At 45.1% G+C, this 18329-nt stretch overlaps 2 protein-coding genes across 15 annotated transcripts in view; both read right to left on the bottom strand.

Moving 5' to 3' along the window:
- BRD4 (bromodomain containing 4) overlaps positions 1-3891 on the bottom strand; it is a 126715-nt gene extending 122824 nt beyond the window's left edge. The window contains exon 1 of one of the 7 annotated variants that reach the window (XM_042451163.1): positions 3587-3891. Coding sequence is in view for 3 of the 7 variants with exons in the window: in XM_042451159.1 (XP_042307093.1) it covers positions 3243-3325 (83 nt within the window). In the remaining 4 variants the exon portion in view is untranslated. Of the gene's footprint in view, positions 1-3229; positions 3370-3586 lie in introns of those variants that run through there. The other 6 variants (XM_042451162.1, XM_042451159.1, XM_042451165.1 and 3 more) reach the window with 6 other exon arrangements.
- Positions 3892-14187: 10296 nt separating this feature from the next.
- Positions 14188-18329, bottom strand: part of AKAP8 (A-kinase anchoring protein 8) — a 42706-nt gene continuing 38564 nt past the window's right edge. For 4 of the 8 annotated variants that reach the window (XM_042451178.1, XM_042451176.1, XM_042451177.1 and 1 more), the window contains one exon: positions 14188-15536. In XM_042451178.1, coding sequence (XP_042307112.1) covers positions 15090-15536 — 447 coding nt within the window. In that variant the 3' untranslated portion in view covers positions 14188-15089. Of the gene's footprint in view, positions 17445-18329 lie in introns of all 8 variants that reach the window. The other 4 variants (XR_006102109.1, XR_006102110.1, XR_006102108.1 and 1 more) reach the window with 4 other exon arrangements.

Here is an 18329-nt window from a genome sequence, read left to right on the forward strand (position 1 = left end):
TACACCCCAGATTCAAAATATGTATTTGTTACTGTTAACTGCCCTCAAGTTGACCCCAACAAATAGAAACCATGTGCATGAGACCTCTCAGAGACCCCTGTCCTCCATTGCTCTGTTCAGATCCTGCACATTCAGGCCCGTGACCTCCCTGATTGAGTCTATCCATATGGCCTGTGGTTTTCTTCTCTTTCTACTACCTTCTACCTTTTCCAGCATTATTGTCTTTTCTAATGAGTTATGCCTTCTCACGATGTGGCCAAAGTACGACAGCCTCAGTTTCATCATCTTGACTTCCAGGAAGACTGCCTTGCATTTATGTGGATCCTCTGTGGTCATTTTTTTCCCCTTTTCAGCAGCAAGCCTGCCTTTACACTTTTTCTTTAATTTTCCTTAGCAACTGTTCCAAGTCTCTGATATTTACCATTAGCACTATGGTGTCATTTACATATCTTACATATCTTAAGACAGTTGATGTTCCTTTCTTCTATCTTCACTCCTTCTGAGCTTAAACTTCCATGTACAGGTTGAACAAATAGGGTTATAGAGCAAAATATGGAGAAACAGAATGGTTCCCAAATGGCAAAGGGGTAAGGCGAGGATGCATTCTAATAGTAGCCTCTTGTTCTAAGTACAGATTACAGTACTCACAAACAGCACACAGAATATGTGTTCTTCCTACACTTGGTAAATCTGGGTAATTTCAATGTCTCACAATCACTGGCCATGTTCTGGACCAAAGGTTTTAATGAAAGCAGGCAATTCCCTTCTGCATCTTAAACTACATGATATGGGAGCAACAATTTCTCTTTCAGAAGTTCAGTAAGCAACCTGCAATTAATGATCTTCCAATATAATCTACGCAGGGTTTACCAAATACCACTTGCAAATTGCAAACAACTATCCCAATTACATTCATTCATTCCCTTTGCTAATAAGAGAAATAGAAGTGTTACACAGCAATTGGGTAGTCCTGTTACTAAGGTAACTGCCCACTTCAAAAGCGTATCAGTACCCAATCTCCTTCAGGCTGTGTTTGTGGCAACCATGTCACCAAAGAGTATTCATTAAGAGGTATATCACAGACTACTTTTGATCATTTCCCACTTTTGTAATGTTGTTGCAGATGCTGTATGAAAACAAATTTCTCTATTAAAAACTGAGAGCACAAAAGTCAATGACAGTCGACCCTTGGTATCCATGGCCTGGAGCATCCATGGCCTGGAGCATCCATGGATGGCCCCACCCCATCTCACCAATTACAAAGAACAGGACTTGAGCTGCCATGATTTCTGGCATCCACCGGGGGAGTATAAAGGAACCCCCACAGATATGAAGAGCTGACTGTACTATCTTAGATGACAAACAACACTGCTAGAGAGAAATAACTGAAGATCATGTTGCTGCAAGCCTTTGCCTATCACTACAGAAATGTGCTTATAGTATGTATGTTATACTCTTTATCCCTGCTGATTTAGGTTTTCAACTGACAGACCACACTTTACTTTCAGGTTTAATCCACATACAACCAATGACATTATATCACTGTTTTGACTCAGTAGCAGTCTATACCATTTGGACTAGAATACCTACTTTTAACTATAAATACTTAGCTATAAATATTAAATATCAATATAAACACCTCGTTATTATAACCCTTACTGGAGAGATGATAAGCCTTCAGATAAGGCATAAGGCTGAACATTGATCACAAATTTTACCATAAGATAATAAACATGACTTTTTTTTCCACAGGCCATAAAATATTTTACTGGTTTATAGTATGCTTAATATCCATTTACACAACTGGGAGGTGCTTTTGTGATGACTAAATAAAATGGGGCAATCTGACAAGTTTTGTGTTTCTTGTAACCAATAACAGAGCAGACTACCAATGCTTCTGCAAGAGTGAGCCATCACCTGAGCTTCTATTCAATTAAAGCTTTCTAAAGAGCTCCCCCTTAAACTGTTCAAACAAAACACTAAGTGCTCTGTATGTAGGTAGGCAGTTTTATCGACTCTTAAACTAAAAACTTAAATTATTGTAGTGATTTAATCCTATTTTAACATAGTGTTTTGTATGTTTTTAACAGTATGGTGTTTTTTGAATGTTGTAAGCTGCCCTGAGTCCCAGTCTTGGGAGAAGGGCAGGACATACATATATATAATATGAATAATAGCAATGATGGGTTGTAGTCTGCACTTCCAGTTAGGTCCTAGAGAACTCTGGGGCACTGCTTCCAGAGCGCTAAGTGATTTTGTGGACTGCAGGAGTGGAGGAGAGAGAAAGGGCAGCTGCCTGCGGGGAACACTCAAGAGAAAGGCAGAGCTGAAGAGGGCGACAAGGGCGGCTGGGGCACTTAAAATGCACCCTTAAGGGCTCTGCTCCTGGCAGGAAGAAAAAAAGGTGCCAGAGAGCCTTCTTTCTCTCTGGGCCTGCTGCTGAGGGAGGCCTTCCTGGGCAGAGTGGCGTTGGGCCTGCATCCTTCTGAAGAAGGGGGAAATCGCTTGCAACTGAGAAAATGCATTTGAAATGGCTTGACTATGGCTGTAATATGAGAGCCAGGCTAGATAGTAAAGTAATAGCAATATTAAGTTCTGCGCTTCCTGTTTAGGCAGAAGCCCTTTGCTTGAGCCTCCTCTTTGGTTAGCCGTAAGTAACGAGGCCTGCTTTCCTGCTTCGCCTCGGCCTTCCTTAGCAGGCTCGCAAAGCGTGAGGAATCCTGGAAGCCCAACCAAACGAAGAAGCAAATAAAGGGCTGTGTGCGCGGAGGAGGGAGGGAGGGGGCTGCCAGCCTGAGCCAAAACACGAGACGAGACCTCCACTGGCGAGGGGTCACAGCCCAGGGGAAGAGGAGGCTCGGGCGCCCAGGGCCAGGCCTCCGGGAGCCGCAACCTCCGCTGCCTGGGCAGAGAAGAGGCGGCGGCGGCGACGCTTGATCCGCCTTGTGGCGAGGGACGTCCCCAGACGCCCGGGGAAGGTGCCCCACAGCCGCCGCCGCCGCCGCCGCCTCCTCCTCCTCCTCGGGCGCTTCCCCCTCCTGCTCGATGACAAAATGGCGGCGGCAGGAAGCAGTCCCTCCGCCACCCGCCCCGCCCCGCCCCGCCCCGGCCCGTTCGCTGCGCCACCCGCGCTCCTCCAGCGGCGCAGGAGAGGCCCTCCCAGAGGCCGAGGCCGGCGCGAGCGAAGGCGCCATCATCGCCTCTGTAACGGTGCGCGCGACCTACTTACGGCATTCACGTACCCTCCTACGCAAACTCCGCAGCCGCCCTCAGCCCTCCGCAACCCGCGTAGCCGCGGAGAAGAGCCAGCCGCCCCCTGCGCCATAGGAAGCGCGCCCCAAGGAGGCCCGGCCAGGAGGAAGGCGCCCCCGGGCCCAGCGCAGGGCATGACGGGAATCCGACGCCGACGCCTGCAAAGGCTCGCCTCAGACCTTTGCGCAATAGGCCTCCCCGGCGCAAAGTACGTACTCCGTCTGACGCAGCGGTCACATTACGCAATGCGGGTTACGCTACCAAGGCGGCGTAAATGATCAAGGAGAATAGCAACCCCCGCAGCCTCTCCCCGGCCCGGCCCAACTCTCCTCACCTGAGGCCCAACGGAGAGCCGGAACAAGGCCGACTTCTCACCAGACTCCCTCCCGGACTAATCCTGCAGAGCCCCGGACGAAGAGGACGCCTCGCGCCGCCTTCAGGGAAGGGCCTGGCACCGCAGAGAGCCGACGGGGGGCGGACGGAGCGACGGGCAGCGGAACCAGCAACGGCGCTACGCTGACCTCACCGCGTAACGCGCTGCGTCACGACGCAGCGAAGCCACGCCCCCGCGTAGGGCGTCACGCTCCGGATTCCGGCTCCCTTACCTCGTGGCCACGCCCCTTCGAAAGAGGAGGAGGAGGAGGAAGAAGAAGAGGGTGAACTCATGTCCTCCTCCTCCTCCCAGTCAGGACTGAGCCTTTCCCCTCTCAGCCCAGCCCTCGCTCTCCTCCTCCACGCAGTCAGAGCCAAAGGGAGCCTCCAGGGGGCACTGTCCGCCACCGCAACCCCATATGACATAATAACGCACTTTGACGCCGCTTTGGAGCGCGGTCGCCCCGTCCGATGGAACCCTGGGACTTGTAGTCACCCAAGGCCCTTGGCCTTCTCCGCCAAAGAGTGGCGGGCGGCGCCTCACAGAACTACAGATCCCAGGAGGGAGCCGCGGCGGTTAATAAAGCGGTGCCAAACTACACTATTTCGACGGCTTAGGGCCAAAGCAGACTGCAGAAACAATCCATCTTGGGGCCGCTTTACCTGCCCTGGCTCAGTGTTAGGGGATTTTGGGAACTGTAGTTTGTTGTGTCATCAGAGCTCTCTCTGACAGAGATGGCTCAGTGCCTCCCAGAACTACAGTTCCCAGAATTCCCCAGCATTGAGCCAGGGGGCAGTTAAAGTGGCCTAGTCAAGGTGGATGATTTCTGCAGCGTGTTTTGGCCCTTAGATCATGCTCCTTAGAGGCTGGTTTCTCTGGGAAGGAGTCAGGCCTGTCTGAGGCAGGCGTCATTTTGCCCTATTTGACTGTGGGCAAAAGAGACGTTTCTTCCAGTTACTACTACAGTACTACTACTACTACTACTTATTTATTTACTCTTCTATCCCGCCGTTCTCCCCATATAGGGCTCAAGGCAGCTAATAAACATTGGAAAGAGTCCCAGTGAAGAGCAACACAAGCGCTGTGTTTTGTGGGGGTTTAGGGCTATGTGGCCCTGTTCTAGAAGAATTTATTCCTGACGTTTCTCCTTCTACACAAGCATTAAAATGTAGATACAAAGGGGTTTTACAAGTAAGTAAGTAAGTACAGTAAAGGCTTTTAAATAACTGAAAGCATTACACCTTACAATTTTAAAATCTTATCAAAAACGCTACACAAACCTTAAAAATGTAAAAATGGCGCAGCCCTTGACAATTCCCAGTTTAATGGAGGACGGGGGAAAGGGCTGGGTTTTACTGGACGGGGGCCGTTTTTGGCCAGGGTAGCAAGAAGCCCCAGGACTGCCTCACAACTTAGTCAGGGTCAGGACACCATGAGCTGCCCAGGAAGAACTGTGGGGTCATTCACTGCCAGCATAGCACAGTGGTTTGAGCATTGGACTACAACTCCAGAGACCAGGGTTCGATACCCAGCTTAGCCATGAAACCCACTGGGTGCCCCTGACCAAGTCCTATGCTCTCAGCCTCAAAGGAAGGCAATGGCAATCCTCTTCTAAACAAATCTTGCCAAGAAAACCCATTATAGGGTCACCATAAGTTGGAAATCACTTGAAGGCATACAACCACAACCAATGTCTTGACTCATCATTCAATGGGTCCCCTCAAATTGGGGCTAACCAACAGCTTTGGTTAGTCTTGTTTGGCACTGGACAACAACAGGGAAAAGCCTGGCTCCCCTCCAGGGGCATAGCAAGACATGTTTCACTGGAGAGGCTGAAGGGTTTGGGTACTGGTCACTATAGGGTCACCATAAGTCAGAAACAACTTGAAGGCACAACAACAACAACAACAACATGCTCTCAGCCTCAGGGGAAGGCAATGGCAAACCTCCTTTGAACAAACCTTGCCAATAAAACCCCATGATTGGGTTACCTTAGGGTCTCCATACATTGGAAATGATTTGAAGGCACACAACACACACACACACACACACTGTCTTTTATTCATGAAAGGCGACATTGGGGCCATTTTACAAATAAACACAGCATCCATAGTTTTTTGTGGGTTTTTTGGGCTATGAGGCCATGTTCTAGAAGAGTTTATTCCTGATGTTTAGCCAGCAGCTGTGGCTGGCATCTTCAGAGAATTCTGGAATGGAAGAAAATTCTGTATACTGTATATACTATTAGTTGAGAGGATTTACATGTTAATCTGTGTATTGTTCTCTTGTTGAGTGGCAAGGCCTTAGAGTGTCCGTTTACTTAATGTTCCATCGTCTGCTGGGAATCCCCCTCACCCTGGCTGGTTTTCATTTGCATTTGCTGGGTCTTGATTTTAGTGATGTTCATAGGCTTGCCATAACCCGGTGGGAGGCGTGACTCCCCCGATTTCTAGGGGGCGTTCCCGGTCACGTCACGCCCTTGGGTGGCTGCCCGGCTCCTGGCCCTGCTGCATCCCTATATTGTGATGGGCTGGAGCTGGCAGGGGAGGGCTCTGCTGCTCGGCCTTGCCCCTATTGGCCAGCCCTCCCAAGGAGCAGGCTTAGTCAGGCAGGGCAACAAGGCGCCAGGAGGAGGAGCAGGGCCAGGCAGGTCGTCAGCAGCAGTGGCCCCCACCCGTCCAGGCAGGCCGCTGGGAGAGGGGAGGAAAGGGCCCTGGCCTCTGGGGCAGCCTGGCCTGGGGAATGAAAGGGCCCTTTCCTGGACCCCCTGCCCCCCAGCCCTTCTCCTGCTCCTCCTGTTCTTGCAAGGAAGGGGCTCTGAAGAGCCGGGAGAGCTGCCTCACTAAAGGGAGGGGCGCCTCAGGGACCCAGCCGTCAGAGAGGAAGAGGAGGAAGAGCCTCGGCATTTAGGCTCAGAAGAGGAGGAAGGGGCTGGCACCTGGGAGAGGCAAGAGGGCACCTTCCAGACTCCTCCTGGGCCCCAGGCTCCCCCCAGGATCGCCCCCATCGGACATTGGAAGCCCCCTCCCCAAGGCCCCCCCAAACACACACCCCTCTCCTCTCTAACCCTCTCTCTGACTTCCTCTCCCCCTGTTACCCCACTTTAACTGAGCCCTCTCTAACCCCCTTCTATCTACCTCCTTCTCTCCATCTAAACTCCCCTCCAACCCCTCTCTATCTACTCCCCCCTCTCTCTAACCCAGTGATCCCCAAACTGTGCTCTTGAAGTAATTTTGGACTTCAGCTCCCAGAATCTCAGACTATTGAGTAACATGTCTGAGGCTTCTGGGAGTTGAAGTCCAAAATCTCTTAAAGGACACAGTTTGGGAACCACTGCTCTAACCCCCTTATTTAATAATAATAATAATAATAATAATAATAATAGGATTTATTTATATACCGCCCAATCACTGGGAATCCGAGCGGTTTGTGAAATTCACAGATAGCCCAACTACACAGTCAGATCAGCTCCTGGCACTGAACAAGCAGAGCTCTGCTCTGGAGCCACAACGAACTACATTTCCCAGAATTCCATAGCACTGGGCCAGGGCAGTTAAAGTACTGTCAGACTGGGTTATTTCTGCAGTGTGTATGTAGTCTGAGAGCCCTGCAGAGAGAACAACTCTGGTGCTTTAGAATTTAAGCCCATCTAACCCCCCTCTATCTAACTCCCTTATTTAAGTCTCTTCTAAGCCCCCCTCTAACCCCTCTCTATCTTACTCCTCTTTATCTAACCCTAACCCCCTCTAGGTACCCCATCTAGCCCTCCTTCTATAGCCCCCCTTTCTCAAACCCCCTTATTTAACCCCCCTTCTATCTAACCCTATATATTAAAAAAAAAACCATCAGTTGTGTCCTCCATTTTTATTAAAGTGTCCTACATTTGAAAATGTTATCCTACATTTGTCTTGGTTTGGAGGTCCTGACTTATGGCAACCCTAGTTTTTCAGGACTGGTAGCTAATCTTTGTTTACTTTAAGGGTTTCTTTTCTCCTGTTCAAATTGTCCAGGTCATTATGGATTTCAATGGTTTCCCTGTGCATTCTGACCTGATAGTTGTTGGCATGGTCCAGATTTTCAGTGTTTTCAAATAGCATTTTATGCCCAGGATGGTTTATAACGTATTCTGCTACTGCTGATTTTTCTGGCTGGCCCAGTCTGCAGTGTCTCATGTTCCTTGATTCATGTTTGAACACTGCATTTGGTGGTCCCTATGTAGACTTGTCTGCACCTGCATGGTATGTGATGAACTCCTGAAGCTGTGAGAGGGTCTCTCCTGTCCTTCACTGAGTGCAGCATTTGCTAGATTTTCTTGGTCGGTTTGCAGATCATTTGGTCTACAAGCTTACACAAAAGCTAGTGACAGGCATGCAAATTCGTTAATAGCACTTTTGGGAGGAGTAATTTAATTTCCAAGCACAGGGGAAGGGAGGCAAGATGGGAGTAAAGTAAAAAGACTGGGACAGAACAGTATTATCAGTATCCCACATGTCTGTTCCGTTTCACTTGAGAAGTTCTTGCCCGTTTGTACAAGAGTAACATTTTAGCCTAAATATTTATCTTTTATACCACTCTTCTTGCAAATAAAAATCTTACTTCACAACACTTACAGCAGCCAAGTACTCTGTGTGTATACCTGTGCCTTCAAATTGCCTGTTGATTTACATTGACCCCTTAAATTTAATAGGTTTTCTAGGTGAAAAATACTCAGAAGCAGCTTTGCCAGTTCATTCCTCTGAAACATGCCCCACAGCACCTAGTATTCCATTGGTGGTCACCTATCCAAGTACTAACTTGGGCCAACCCTGCTTAGCTGCCAAGATGAAACAGGATCTGTTGCCTTTAGGGTATTTGGACTGGTATCTGTACATTACATTACACACTTTGTAAAAGTAGTTTTTACTTATAGAATTATTGAGGAAAATGTTACCTTTCTAGGGCGTGTTACAGAGCGCCCAAGAAGGGCGCTATGCTGTCGCTGCCGTTTGCTACATCCGGGAACCGCAGCGGTCAAACCACACAGTTCCTGGGTGCAGCAAGAAAGAAGCACCAAAATGGCACTTCTTTCTGCAACCCGGAAGTGGCGCCACGAGGTGCTAGTCATGCACTCACGGCATCACTTCCACTGTGCGATGTCCAGATGCTATGTGTCCGCGACGTTAAAATGGCAGCCTCTGTGTGGACAGGTGCCGCCATTTTGTACGGACTCAGTCCGTATTAGGGTTGAGGGGCATCCGGAAGGGACGCCCCTTCTCAACCCTAACACGCCCCTTCCTAACCCTAACACGCCCCCTTCAGCGCATCTGTAACGCGCCTAGATGTTTAATTTGACACAGAGATCATTTGGGTTGAGTTCTGATGCGTATTTTCAGTATCAAGGTTCTACTTTCAAACATGAACAAATAATAGTAATTGAACACGAAAAACTTTTGTATCTTTATTATTGAATAACCATAAATAAGACCCAGTAAATGTAGAATGAGGCCAAAGGGCATAGTATCCAGACAAATTTGAGCCTCAGCCACAAATCATTATGATCCATTTTTTAAAACTTTATTATGTTATTATTATTAGTTTATAATTAATGTATCTTGGTTTAATTCATGCTTGACCTGCCTTGAGTCCCATTCAGGAGAAAGGTGGTATATAAATTAAATAATGTGCATACTATTGAAAATATATTTGCTGTATTCTGTTCAATTTATGGCCTCAGCTGCAAAAGACACTATCTTCCTAATGTGTCAACTGTTAAGAGACAGAGTGCTTACATGTTTGCATATGCACGAGGAGCATTTTTGCACGTGAATTTAGGCGTGTTACAGACAGGCCCCTTGAGGCACCGTCATTATGCTCGAGGGGCGGCGCTTCCTGATGTGCCTTGCCCCTCGCACGTAATGAGTGTGTCAAAATGGCGGCGCCCTATACAGATGGGCACCGCCGTTTTGATGTCGCGCACGCACAGCGTCTGGACATCGTGCACCAGAAGTGGCACCGCGAGTCCGTGCCTCGCGGTGCCTCTTCCGGGGCCCAGGAAGAAGTGACATTTTGGCGCTTCTTCTTGCTCTGCGAGGGAGCCGTGTGGTTTGGCTGCTGCGGCTCCCTCACAGAGCAACCGGCAGCAGCGCGAGACTGCCCCTTCTGGGCAGTCTGTAACGCGCCTAAAATTTGTTTCCAACAGAAAAAGTACCCATATCCCAGGTGATATATTTCTTTCCTCCATTTACCTGATTGACATCTCTTGTTATGTGCCTTCCAGTTATTTCCAGCTTATGGCGACCCTAAGACAAACCTATTATGGGGTTTTCTTGGCAAGATTTGTTCAGAGGTTTGCCATTACATATTGAGGCTGTGAGTATGTGACTTCCCAAGGTCATCTAGTGGGCTTCTTGGCCAAGCTGAGAATAAAACCTTGGTTTCCAGAGTTGTAGTCCAACACTCAAATCACTGTGCCACACTAGCATCTCTTAACATCCCTACAAAAAGTCTCCCTAATCAAGTATTATGAAAAAGCACTGTGTTTGTATGATTTTTCAGAAGTGTGTAGCTAGCACCACAAATTCACATTTCCTAGTAAAGACTAGAAATGTTAAGTTACCAGCTACTATTCAGTTATGATGTAACTACCTGAGTAACAAACTGTAAGTCTGCAGACCACAGCAGAAACAGGTCTGAAGTTGTGTGAAACATCTTACTTATGATCACCTGAATCACAATATTGTCATGAGTCATAATACAGTTGGCCCTTGGAACTCACCGGGATCTGTTCTGGACCCTCCCTCGCTAGTTCTAAAACCCGCGCATATTCAAGCCCCATAGGCTTGAATGAAGCGCAAACATGTGGGGGGGTGCCCCATTGGTGTTAATGGCTGTCACCCCTCCGCGGATTTTCAAGTCCGCGCATCTCAAGTCCGCAGACTTGGAGGGGCAACTGTACTATAAAGTAAATAACAGGAGAAGGGCCTTTCAAGAGCTGCAAAACCAGTACTAACTTTTCTTGCTCTTTTTCTAGCATCTCTAGCCAAGAAGGATTTTTCTAGTGCTTCATGAATTTCTGCTGTCTAGTACTAAATGCATGTCCACAGGTCTAAGGAAAAGCAAGGTGGATCACAGAATGTACATGTTTGCAAGACACTGTGCGATGCATATTGCAAACAATGTGTTGTCACAAAGCAATAAAGATACCGCTTGCGTCAAGTGAAGCACTGCTTTCAATTTTATACCAGTAGCAGAACCTTTTAGAAAGCAATTCAAAAGATCCACAATCCTGAGATGCTTTAAAAAAAGGTAATATTCTGTGAGAAATATACAATTGTCTATTGTATATTGAGACAGCATTTTCTGTGACAGAAAAAGCTAACTTAAATGAAAAGAAATAGAAATAACTCCTATACAACAGTAGAGAACTATATAGAAAACACCTTAGGCTTGTATGCAAAGGCATCTACTAGCATCTTTGAGACTATGGGGCAAAACAGGCCGCCACAAAGGAGCAGCTCTGCACCACCCCTTTCAGAGCTAGATTGGGGCCGCAGCAACTGCATGCCATGGCCCCGATTTGGCGCCATGCCAGCTCTAAAAGAAACAGCAAAATGCCACTTCTTTTAGAGCTGGCATAAAGGTGCCCTTGCTGCCGTGGTGGCACTTTCCGGCGCTCCTTTTGGCGTGCGTCAACAGAATGCCGTGCTAAAGGAGCTCTGTGATGCAGGCAGGCGGATGGCATAATGCCAGGGAGGGGTGGCATTGGGGTGTGCATCATCCAAATGCCACACCCCCACACTGCCGCTTCAAGATTGTCTGTTTAGCTCCCAAGTGAGAGAAAGGAAGAAGTTAGTAGCATAATCTTTCATAGACTGAAGTCTACTTCCTCATATGCACCTTGGGCTTGTGAAAAGTATGTGTGAGGAGACTACATTAGACTCCTTAAAGTGCAAGTTGCTTTGGCAGAGACTTGTTTCATTTCATTGTACACTTATGATGCATTAATGCCAAATGCATCTGAGGAAGTAGACTTAGGTCTAGGAAAGCTCCTGCTGTCAACTTCTTGCAGTTAGTTTCAAAGGTGGTACAAGTTCTCTTTACATATTGATTATACACACTAACACAGCTATATCTTTGAATAAGGAATAGAGAGCCACCATGGCATAGTGATCTGAGTGAAGGATTAGGACTCTAGGAGACCAAGATTCAAACCTTGCTCATGGAAACCCAACTGGTGCACCTTGGGTAAGTCACACACTCTCTGCCGTAGGAGAAAGCAATGGCAAACTTTCTCTGAATAAAGCATGCAGTTTGCCACTGTGAGTCAGTGTAAGATTCATATGCAATGTAAACAAGTATCATGTCAAGTCTCAAGCCTGATGAGTAGTGTATTATCTTGTAGCATTACCACAGGCATCAAAAACCTAAGTTGCACCAACAAGTTTGGTCATTACTAGTCTTCGAATACTGGATACATATATTCAGACAGGTGGCAGTATGAAAGTCGGCTCTGCAAACTTTTGTGAACTTTAAGATACCAATGCATGCTATATGCACCTTTCCCTGAAATACCCTAAGATAACTTAACAGTTGTGCTGTAAGAAAGTATCATGGACTTTAAGCTATTTCATTATTAGGCACTTTGTGGGACATTTTGAGCATGACTTCAAGGGTTGGCTTATGACAAGCATATGTACATTCTTCATAAGACTTAGGCAGAATATCAGACACCTCTGCCTGCTCTCAATGTGCTGCAATGAGTAGGGGATGCTTAGGAGTCACACTCTTGAAAAAACAAAAATCATTGTCTTGTGAGGGGTGCTTAGTAACTTGTATGTAGGTCTGTGTACCCACAGTTCCATTCAAATGAAAAAAAATATGCTGCAGCACTTTCTATCTCCATTTGTTTCTTCTTTTGTTTTAAGGATTAAGTTGCTAATCCTTTGCTTTGAAAAACAAGACTTCCAAGGGTATGAATCAATACATGGTGCATTCATAAAAGTGAGAGAAACACCTATATAAGATTTTCAAGGTTAATAACAATGGATAGAAGTTGCCCTCTCCATGACTAAGGAGAAAGAAGAATATTTTGCCAAAGAAAAAGCAGAATGATCTGCTTAAAAATGGAAACATCTGTAGAATCTGGTTTTTGCTGTAGAATCTTCGGCATAGACTTCTATTATAAGATTAATTTTCCAAGAACAATATTTTAAATTCATCCAGGTATGAAGAAATAATAAAACATGTAGACTATTTGAAGTAATGAACTTTTTCCATGGCTGTTTGAGAAACCCTCTTGCCACTCCTACTGCCATTGATGTGGCCCCTAAGAGAAAGCAGAACAGCCAGCATCAATTAGATTTAATCTCTTCCCCATTGCCATCCCTTTCCCTTGTTTGAAATTTTTTAAGCCTGAGGGCAGGGAACTGTAAAATTAATAATTTGCAAGCTGCTCTGGGAATTTTTCAGGGTGAGGGAGAAAGGATAGGTGCTCTAAATAAAAAGACTTTTTATTTAAAAAAAACAAAAAACAACCAAACAAACCCCACCTATGAATGTAACTTAATTAACAGTGAAATAAGAACTGGAATTATTAGGTGTTCAATTGTTTCTTCCTCATAATTACAAACCATGCACAGAAGAGGGTTTATCTTGTGCAACAGTCCTGGCACCTACATACCAGGGACGTAGCTAGGATTTTAGGATGGGGGGGGGGTTTCCAGACTAAGTGCCACCATTATAATGGGGATTGGGTGTGGCAGCACAGCAGCACACACCATTCATTTTTCTAATGGAAGGGGGGGTCCGGACCCCAAGAACCCCCCCCCTTTGCTACATCCCTGTACATACCCTGGAGGCACCAGGTCCTGCATGATCTTGGAAGCTAAACAGTCACCCAGCATCTGCTGGACTTAATCCCCTGTCCCAGCTGGCAACAAAATCCAGTTGCTGTAGGCTATATTTTAGAGGAAGGGACTAGCAAAACTATCTCTGAGTTTTCTTTGTCTAAGAAAAGCATATGAAATTAATGGAACTGCTATAAATCAACAGGCAATTTGAAGGCATATATGCATATGACAGTCCTGGCATTTTAGAATGTGAAAGGAGGAATATACATCATCCAAGACTGAAACAGTAAGTAGCAATTTCAGCTTATTATTTATTTGTATGTTGCCAAGGAAGAGCAATTTTAAAATCTTGACAATAATTTTTTAAAGCATTAAAAATAACATTAAGCAGGATAAAATAAATTAAAAGAAAGGTAAAGGTTAATAAAATGAAACGAAACACACATTCCAATAAGAAGCTTCCCTGCTTACACGAAACAAGGTATTTGCCTGCTGGCAAAAGACAACCAGGAAGGAGGCCAGCCTCTTTTTGAATGAAGTTCCAGAGGGTGGGAGAAACCACTGAGATGGTTCTCTCTTGTGTCCTTACTAAGAGAGCCTGTGATGGTGGCAGAATCTCGAGAAAGCCTTCCCCTTAAGAGCTTAAAACTCTGACAGGTTTCTATGGGGAGCTACAGCCTTTCAGATTGTATGGACTTAAGGAATGTTGCGAAACCAATTAAAACCAGATACCCATTTTTCAGTTTCAGAAGTTTATTTAAATGATATGTAAACCAAAGGGCTTTGTAATTATTGAAAAGAAAAAAAACATCCATTCCACTGAACACATTATGCTACAAGTAATCACTCAGTCATAACATTAACAAATCCACTTTCATGTTCATGGCCATGGTACCACTTCAATCCTTCCAGGATAATATTTGGCAATCTACTCTGTACATTATATTCCTGTGACTCTGCTTATAAATGAAGGGAGGTTTTAGTGTTGGCATAACCTTTCATATTCAGCCTATGCTTCTCTAGCAGCATAAGATGTACACACTATACCTTACTTTACAGAAAAGTTGAAATGGTGCACAATATTAATGAAACTCAGTTGTGATGCACAATCAACTTAGTGCTTCAAATTATATAGTTACAATTGCTATTTTTCATGCAATACTTGAAACCAAATAAGTGAAATTAACAGTCCCCAATGGCAGAAAACCTGTACTCTTAAGAATTTAATTGAGCAAACATTTTCACAGGAATGAATAGAAAAATTTAACTAGACTACTTCCTTATTAACAAGAGAGTCAATATAGTTTTCAAATGAAGGTGTATTCCATCCATTCCAAAAACTTATGAGCTGATAGGGAGATTAATTATTAATATTTATTTTTTAAACAGTGCTATTCATTCTAAATGCAAGAAGGTATCAATTTACAGTTTTCTGGACTCTCCCTTTTCTACAAAAAGTTAAACCACAAGACTGCTTCCACAGAGAATAGTTGGATGTCTTCTTTCAAAATGAGAAGAAGACAGACAGTGTTCAGGCAATGCACAGACCTGTACTGAACTGACAAAGACTAGGTGCAGATGGGATAGGGAGATTATACAACTAAGAATAGCTTGCCTTCACAAAAGCATTCATATGTTCATTCCTGTGGCAGATCTGCAGTTGCTACTACACCTCGCTCCTCCCTGGTATCTTTGCTTTCAGTGGTTTCCATTTCAGAGGAGTTCTCCTCTCCTGTTCCTACATGTTGTTGCTGCTCCACTTGGATTTCTGCTGATCTCTTTTCCAAATCTCCTTGACGTGAGGATGACAGCTCTTCTACTGTTCCTATAGCCGCTGTTCTCTCTTCTGCCTGCTGCTGGTTCTCTACAGGTTCATTTTTAGAAAAATCTGCAGCAGGGAAGACTCTCTTAGCCCCTCCTGGTTTGGCAGTTTCACCAGCCTCATTGGTTTTGACCTCATCCCTGGTATTCTTTTTTTCCTCTACAGTAGTACTTTCTGTGGCTCTTTCACCATCTGCCCCCTCTACAGCTTCAGATTCGTCAACATCTTGGTCAGTGTTCTCATCTGTAAATGGGTCGTCACCCTGACAAAGGGAGGAAGCATATTATCAATATTGCAGAATCATCTAAAGTTCTCTTAGAAAAACTCAGGACTAGAATGTAGAAATTTGCAATTGAGTAATTGAAATCTAATGCCCTCATTTCAAAAGTGAAGAGCATAAATCCCTGTTCTGTCTAAAACTACTTAAGTGATCAGAACACATTTTAACTAAAACCTTTACTTGATCCTACCACTACCTTCAGTCTATGAAGATGGCACTATATGAAATCTATGAAGTCTCCATTTCAAAAGAATAAGAATGGGATGTAATTTGCTGAAGTATTTTTACTGTCATGTCAGAAAAGGACAATACCGTAACAGGAAAATGAAGGAAATCAACATATACTACCTATGGCCTGGGAAATCTGCTGATTTCTCAACTTAATTTTTGAACACCTGGCACAAAATGCCATGTTCAGTAAATACCAAGTTATTTCAGCAGCTAAGATGTAACTCCTTCATCATTCTATTTCAGCATTACCAAAGTCCAGGTCTTGACATATGGTTATAAACAAATGATGGCTACTTCACATATTTTGGTCATCTTGTTAAGCAAAACACACTCTGTGTCTTATAAAAGACCATGAAGACTATACTGGAAATTCCCCATAAAGAAGTCATGCTAATCTTCCTCAGACTGAAGTCTGAGCTTATAACTGCCCAACTTGGCTCTGATCTGGTTTGGTTCAGTTTTCTATTCTTTACTAAAGAAAACAATTTATAGAAACAGTAGTTGTATACTAGTGCTGTTCTGTTGTTGTTGTGTGCCTTCTAAGTAATTTCTGACTTATGGTGACCCTAAGGCGAACCTACCATGGAGTTTTCCTGGCAAGCTATGTTCATAAGGGGGTTACCATTGCCTACCTCTGAGGCTGAGAGAGTTTGACTTGCCCAAGGTCACCCAGTGGGCTTCCATGGCCGAGCGGGGATTCAAACCCTGGTCTCCAGAGTCGTAGTCCAACGCTCAAACCACTACACCACACTGGCTATTGGATCTCAAAACCACTGTATAGCCCATACCGTCATAACATGCTTAAGAACATTTCCTGCCTTCTTGCAGATCACTCATATGTGACTGACCTGAAACAGATGTAGAAGGGAAGAAGGCAGAATTCCAAAGCAGAAATCTATCCCATAATCTAATAAAATGCAAACGACAGTTTCTGAACTCATATGCACATGAGGTACAGAAGTTCATGGGCCCTGCTTTTTCAGCTATATCCATTGAACCCCACCCACAAAAACTGGATCTGACAGCTGAGTTATTTTCTGCACCCAACAACAGAGGATTTCTGTTTTATGACCCAATTGGATCAAATGCAGACCAGACTGTCTTCATAAATGAAGAACCATGCAGGTGAAAGGCAGTTGTGTCATCTTCTCTGGCTGAAAATGAACCAATCAGCCTGATTTACTGATATTTTGGAGTTTCACAGAGCTCTAGGCTCTACCCTGCGATATGGATTTGTCCATCAATCGCTAGAAAAATATGTTGGGAGGGATTCAGAGTCCCAAACTGGTTGAGACTATCAAAGGCTTCCTCAGGAAGGGCAAAAAGCCAAAATCCTTTAAAGAAGGAAGCAACAGGTAAGTGTTCAAGAATTATCTCTTGATGCTAACAGTCTCACCCTGCCTTCAGCCTTCCTTTCATGGGGAAGGTGATGAGAAGATTTTTGATGGGGCAACTCTGGCATTACCTGGAATCCTCAGATTTCCTTCACCCCTTTCAGCTTGGTTTTGCACCTGGGTATGGTACGGAGACTGTGCTGGTTGGGTCGTAGATCTCCTCCTGCTGATGGACAAAGGTCAGATGTCCATGCTGATTCTGTTAGACCTGTCGGCAGCCTTTGATACTGTTGATCATGAGGTGTTGCTGAGGCACCTGCGAACCCTAGCAGGGGTAGACGGAGTTGCGCTTGAGTGGTTCCATTTTTTCCTCTGAGAGGTCCCAGAGGGTGGCACTGGGCAACTGCTCATCTGCCCCAAGGGCTCTCTCATGTAAGCAGGGTTTATTCTGTCACCCCTCTTGTTCAACGTGTATGAGAGGCCGCTAAAGAAGACAGCCTCAGTATATGGGCCATCAGTGCCAACAATAGGCTGATGTTCTCAGCTCAAAGTCTCTTTCACTGGGCCCAGAGAGTGGAGTCTCACTTTTTACTAGTGTCTGCTGGCAGAGACTAGTTAATTGACAGGTGGGCATTCTGTATAAAACCAAAGTATTGGCAAAAATTGGGTAGGGGGACATGGCAGATGCAAGATCTACCCCCCTATGACATGTTTGCCATAAGAGGGTCCTACTGAATCTTGAGTTGCTCCTGGATTCCCAGGACACAGTAACAGCCATACTTGTGTCTTTTCATCTTCACCTGGTCAGCTGGTGGCAACCTTTCCTCTAAGAAATGGAACTCATCCATGATCACATATATTACATGAGCAAACCCTTGATGGTCAAATGGAAGTGTCCATGGGACCATAAATACCCATTTAGGCGGACACAGCTCCCATTACAGATTTATCACACTGCTACTTTTGTGACTATGCTGTACTCAGAAGTGTAAAATGCTAGTCTAACCTACAGAACCATAATTAAGTACTTTTGAGGCCTTTTGTCATTTCATGTACTACCTTTGATATAAATGGTCTCCCATAAATGATCTCTGGAGACAATATAGGAACTAAACATAAATGTTCTGACTTTGCAATGTTATTTCCAGCCAGAACTACTAGCCTATTAGGGAAACCAAAAGCAGAACTTTCCTTTTCACTCGAGAAAAAG

This window comes from Sceloporus undulatus, chromosome 2 (assembly GCF_019175285.1).
Source record: "Sceloporus undulatus isolate JIND9_A2432 ecotype Alabama chromosome 2, SceUnd_v1.1, whole genome shotgun sequence".
NCBI lineage: Eukaryota > Metazoa > Chordata > Lepidosauria > Squamata > Phrynosomatidae > Sceloporus > Sceloporus undulatus.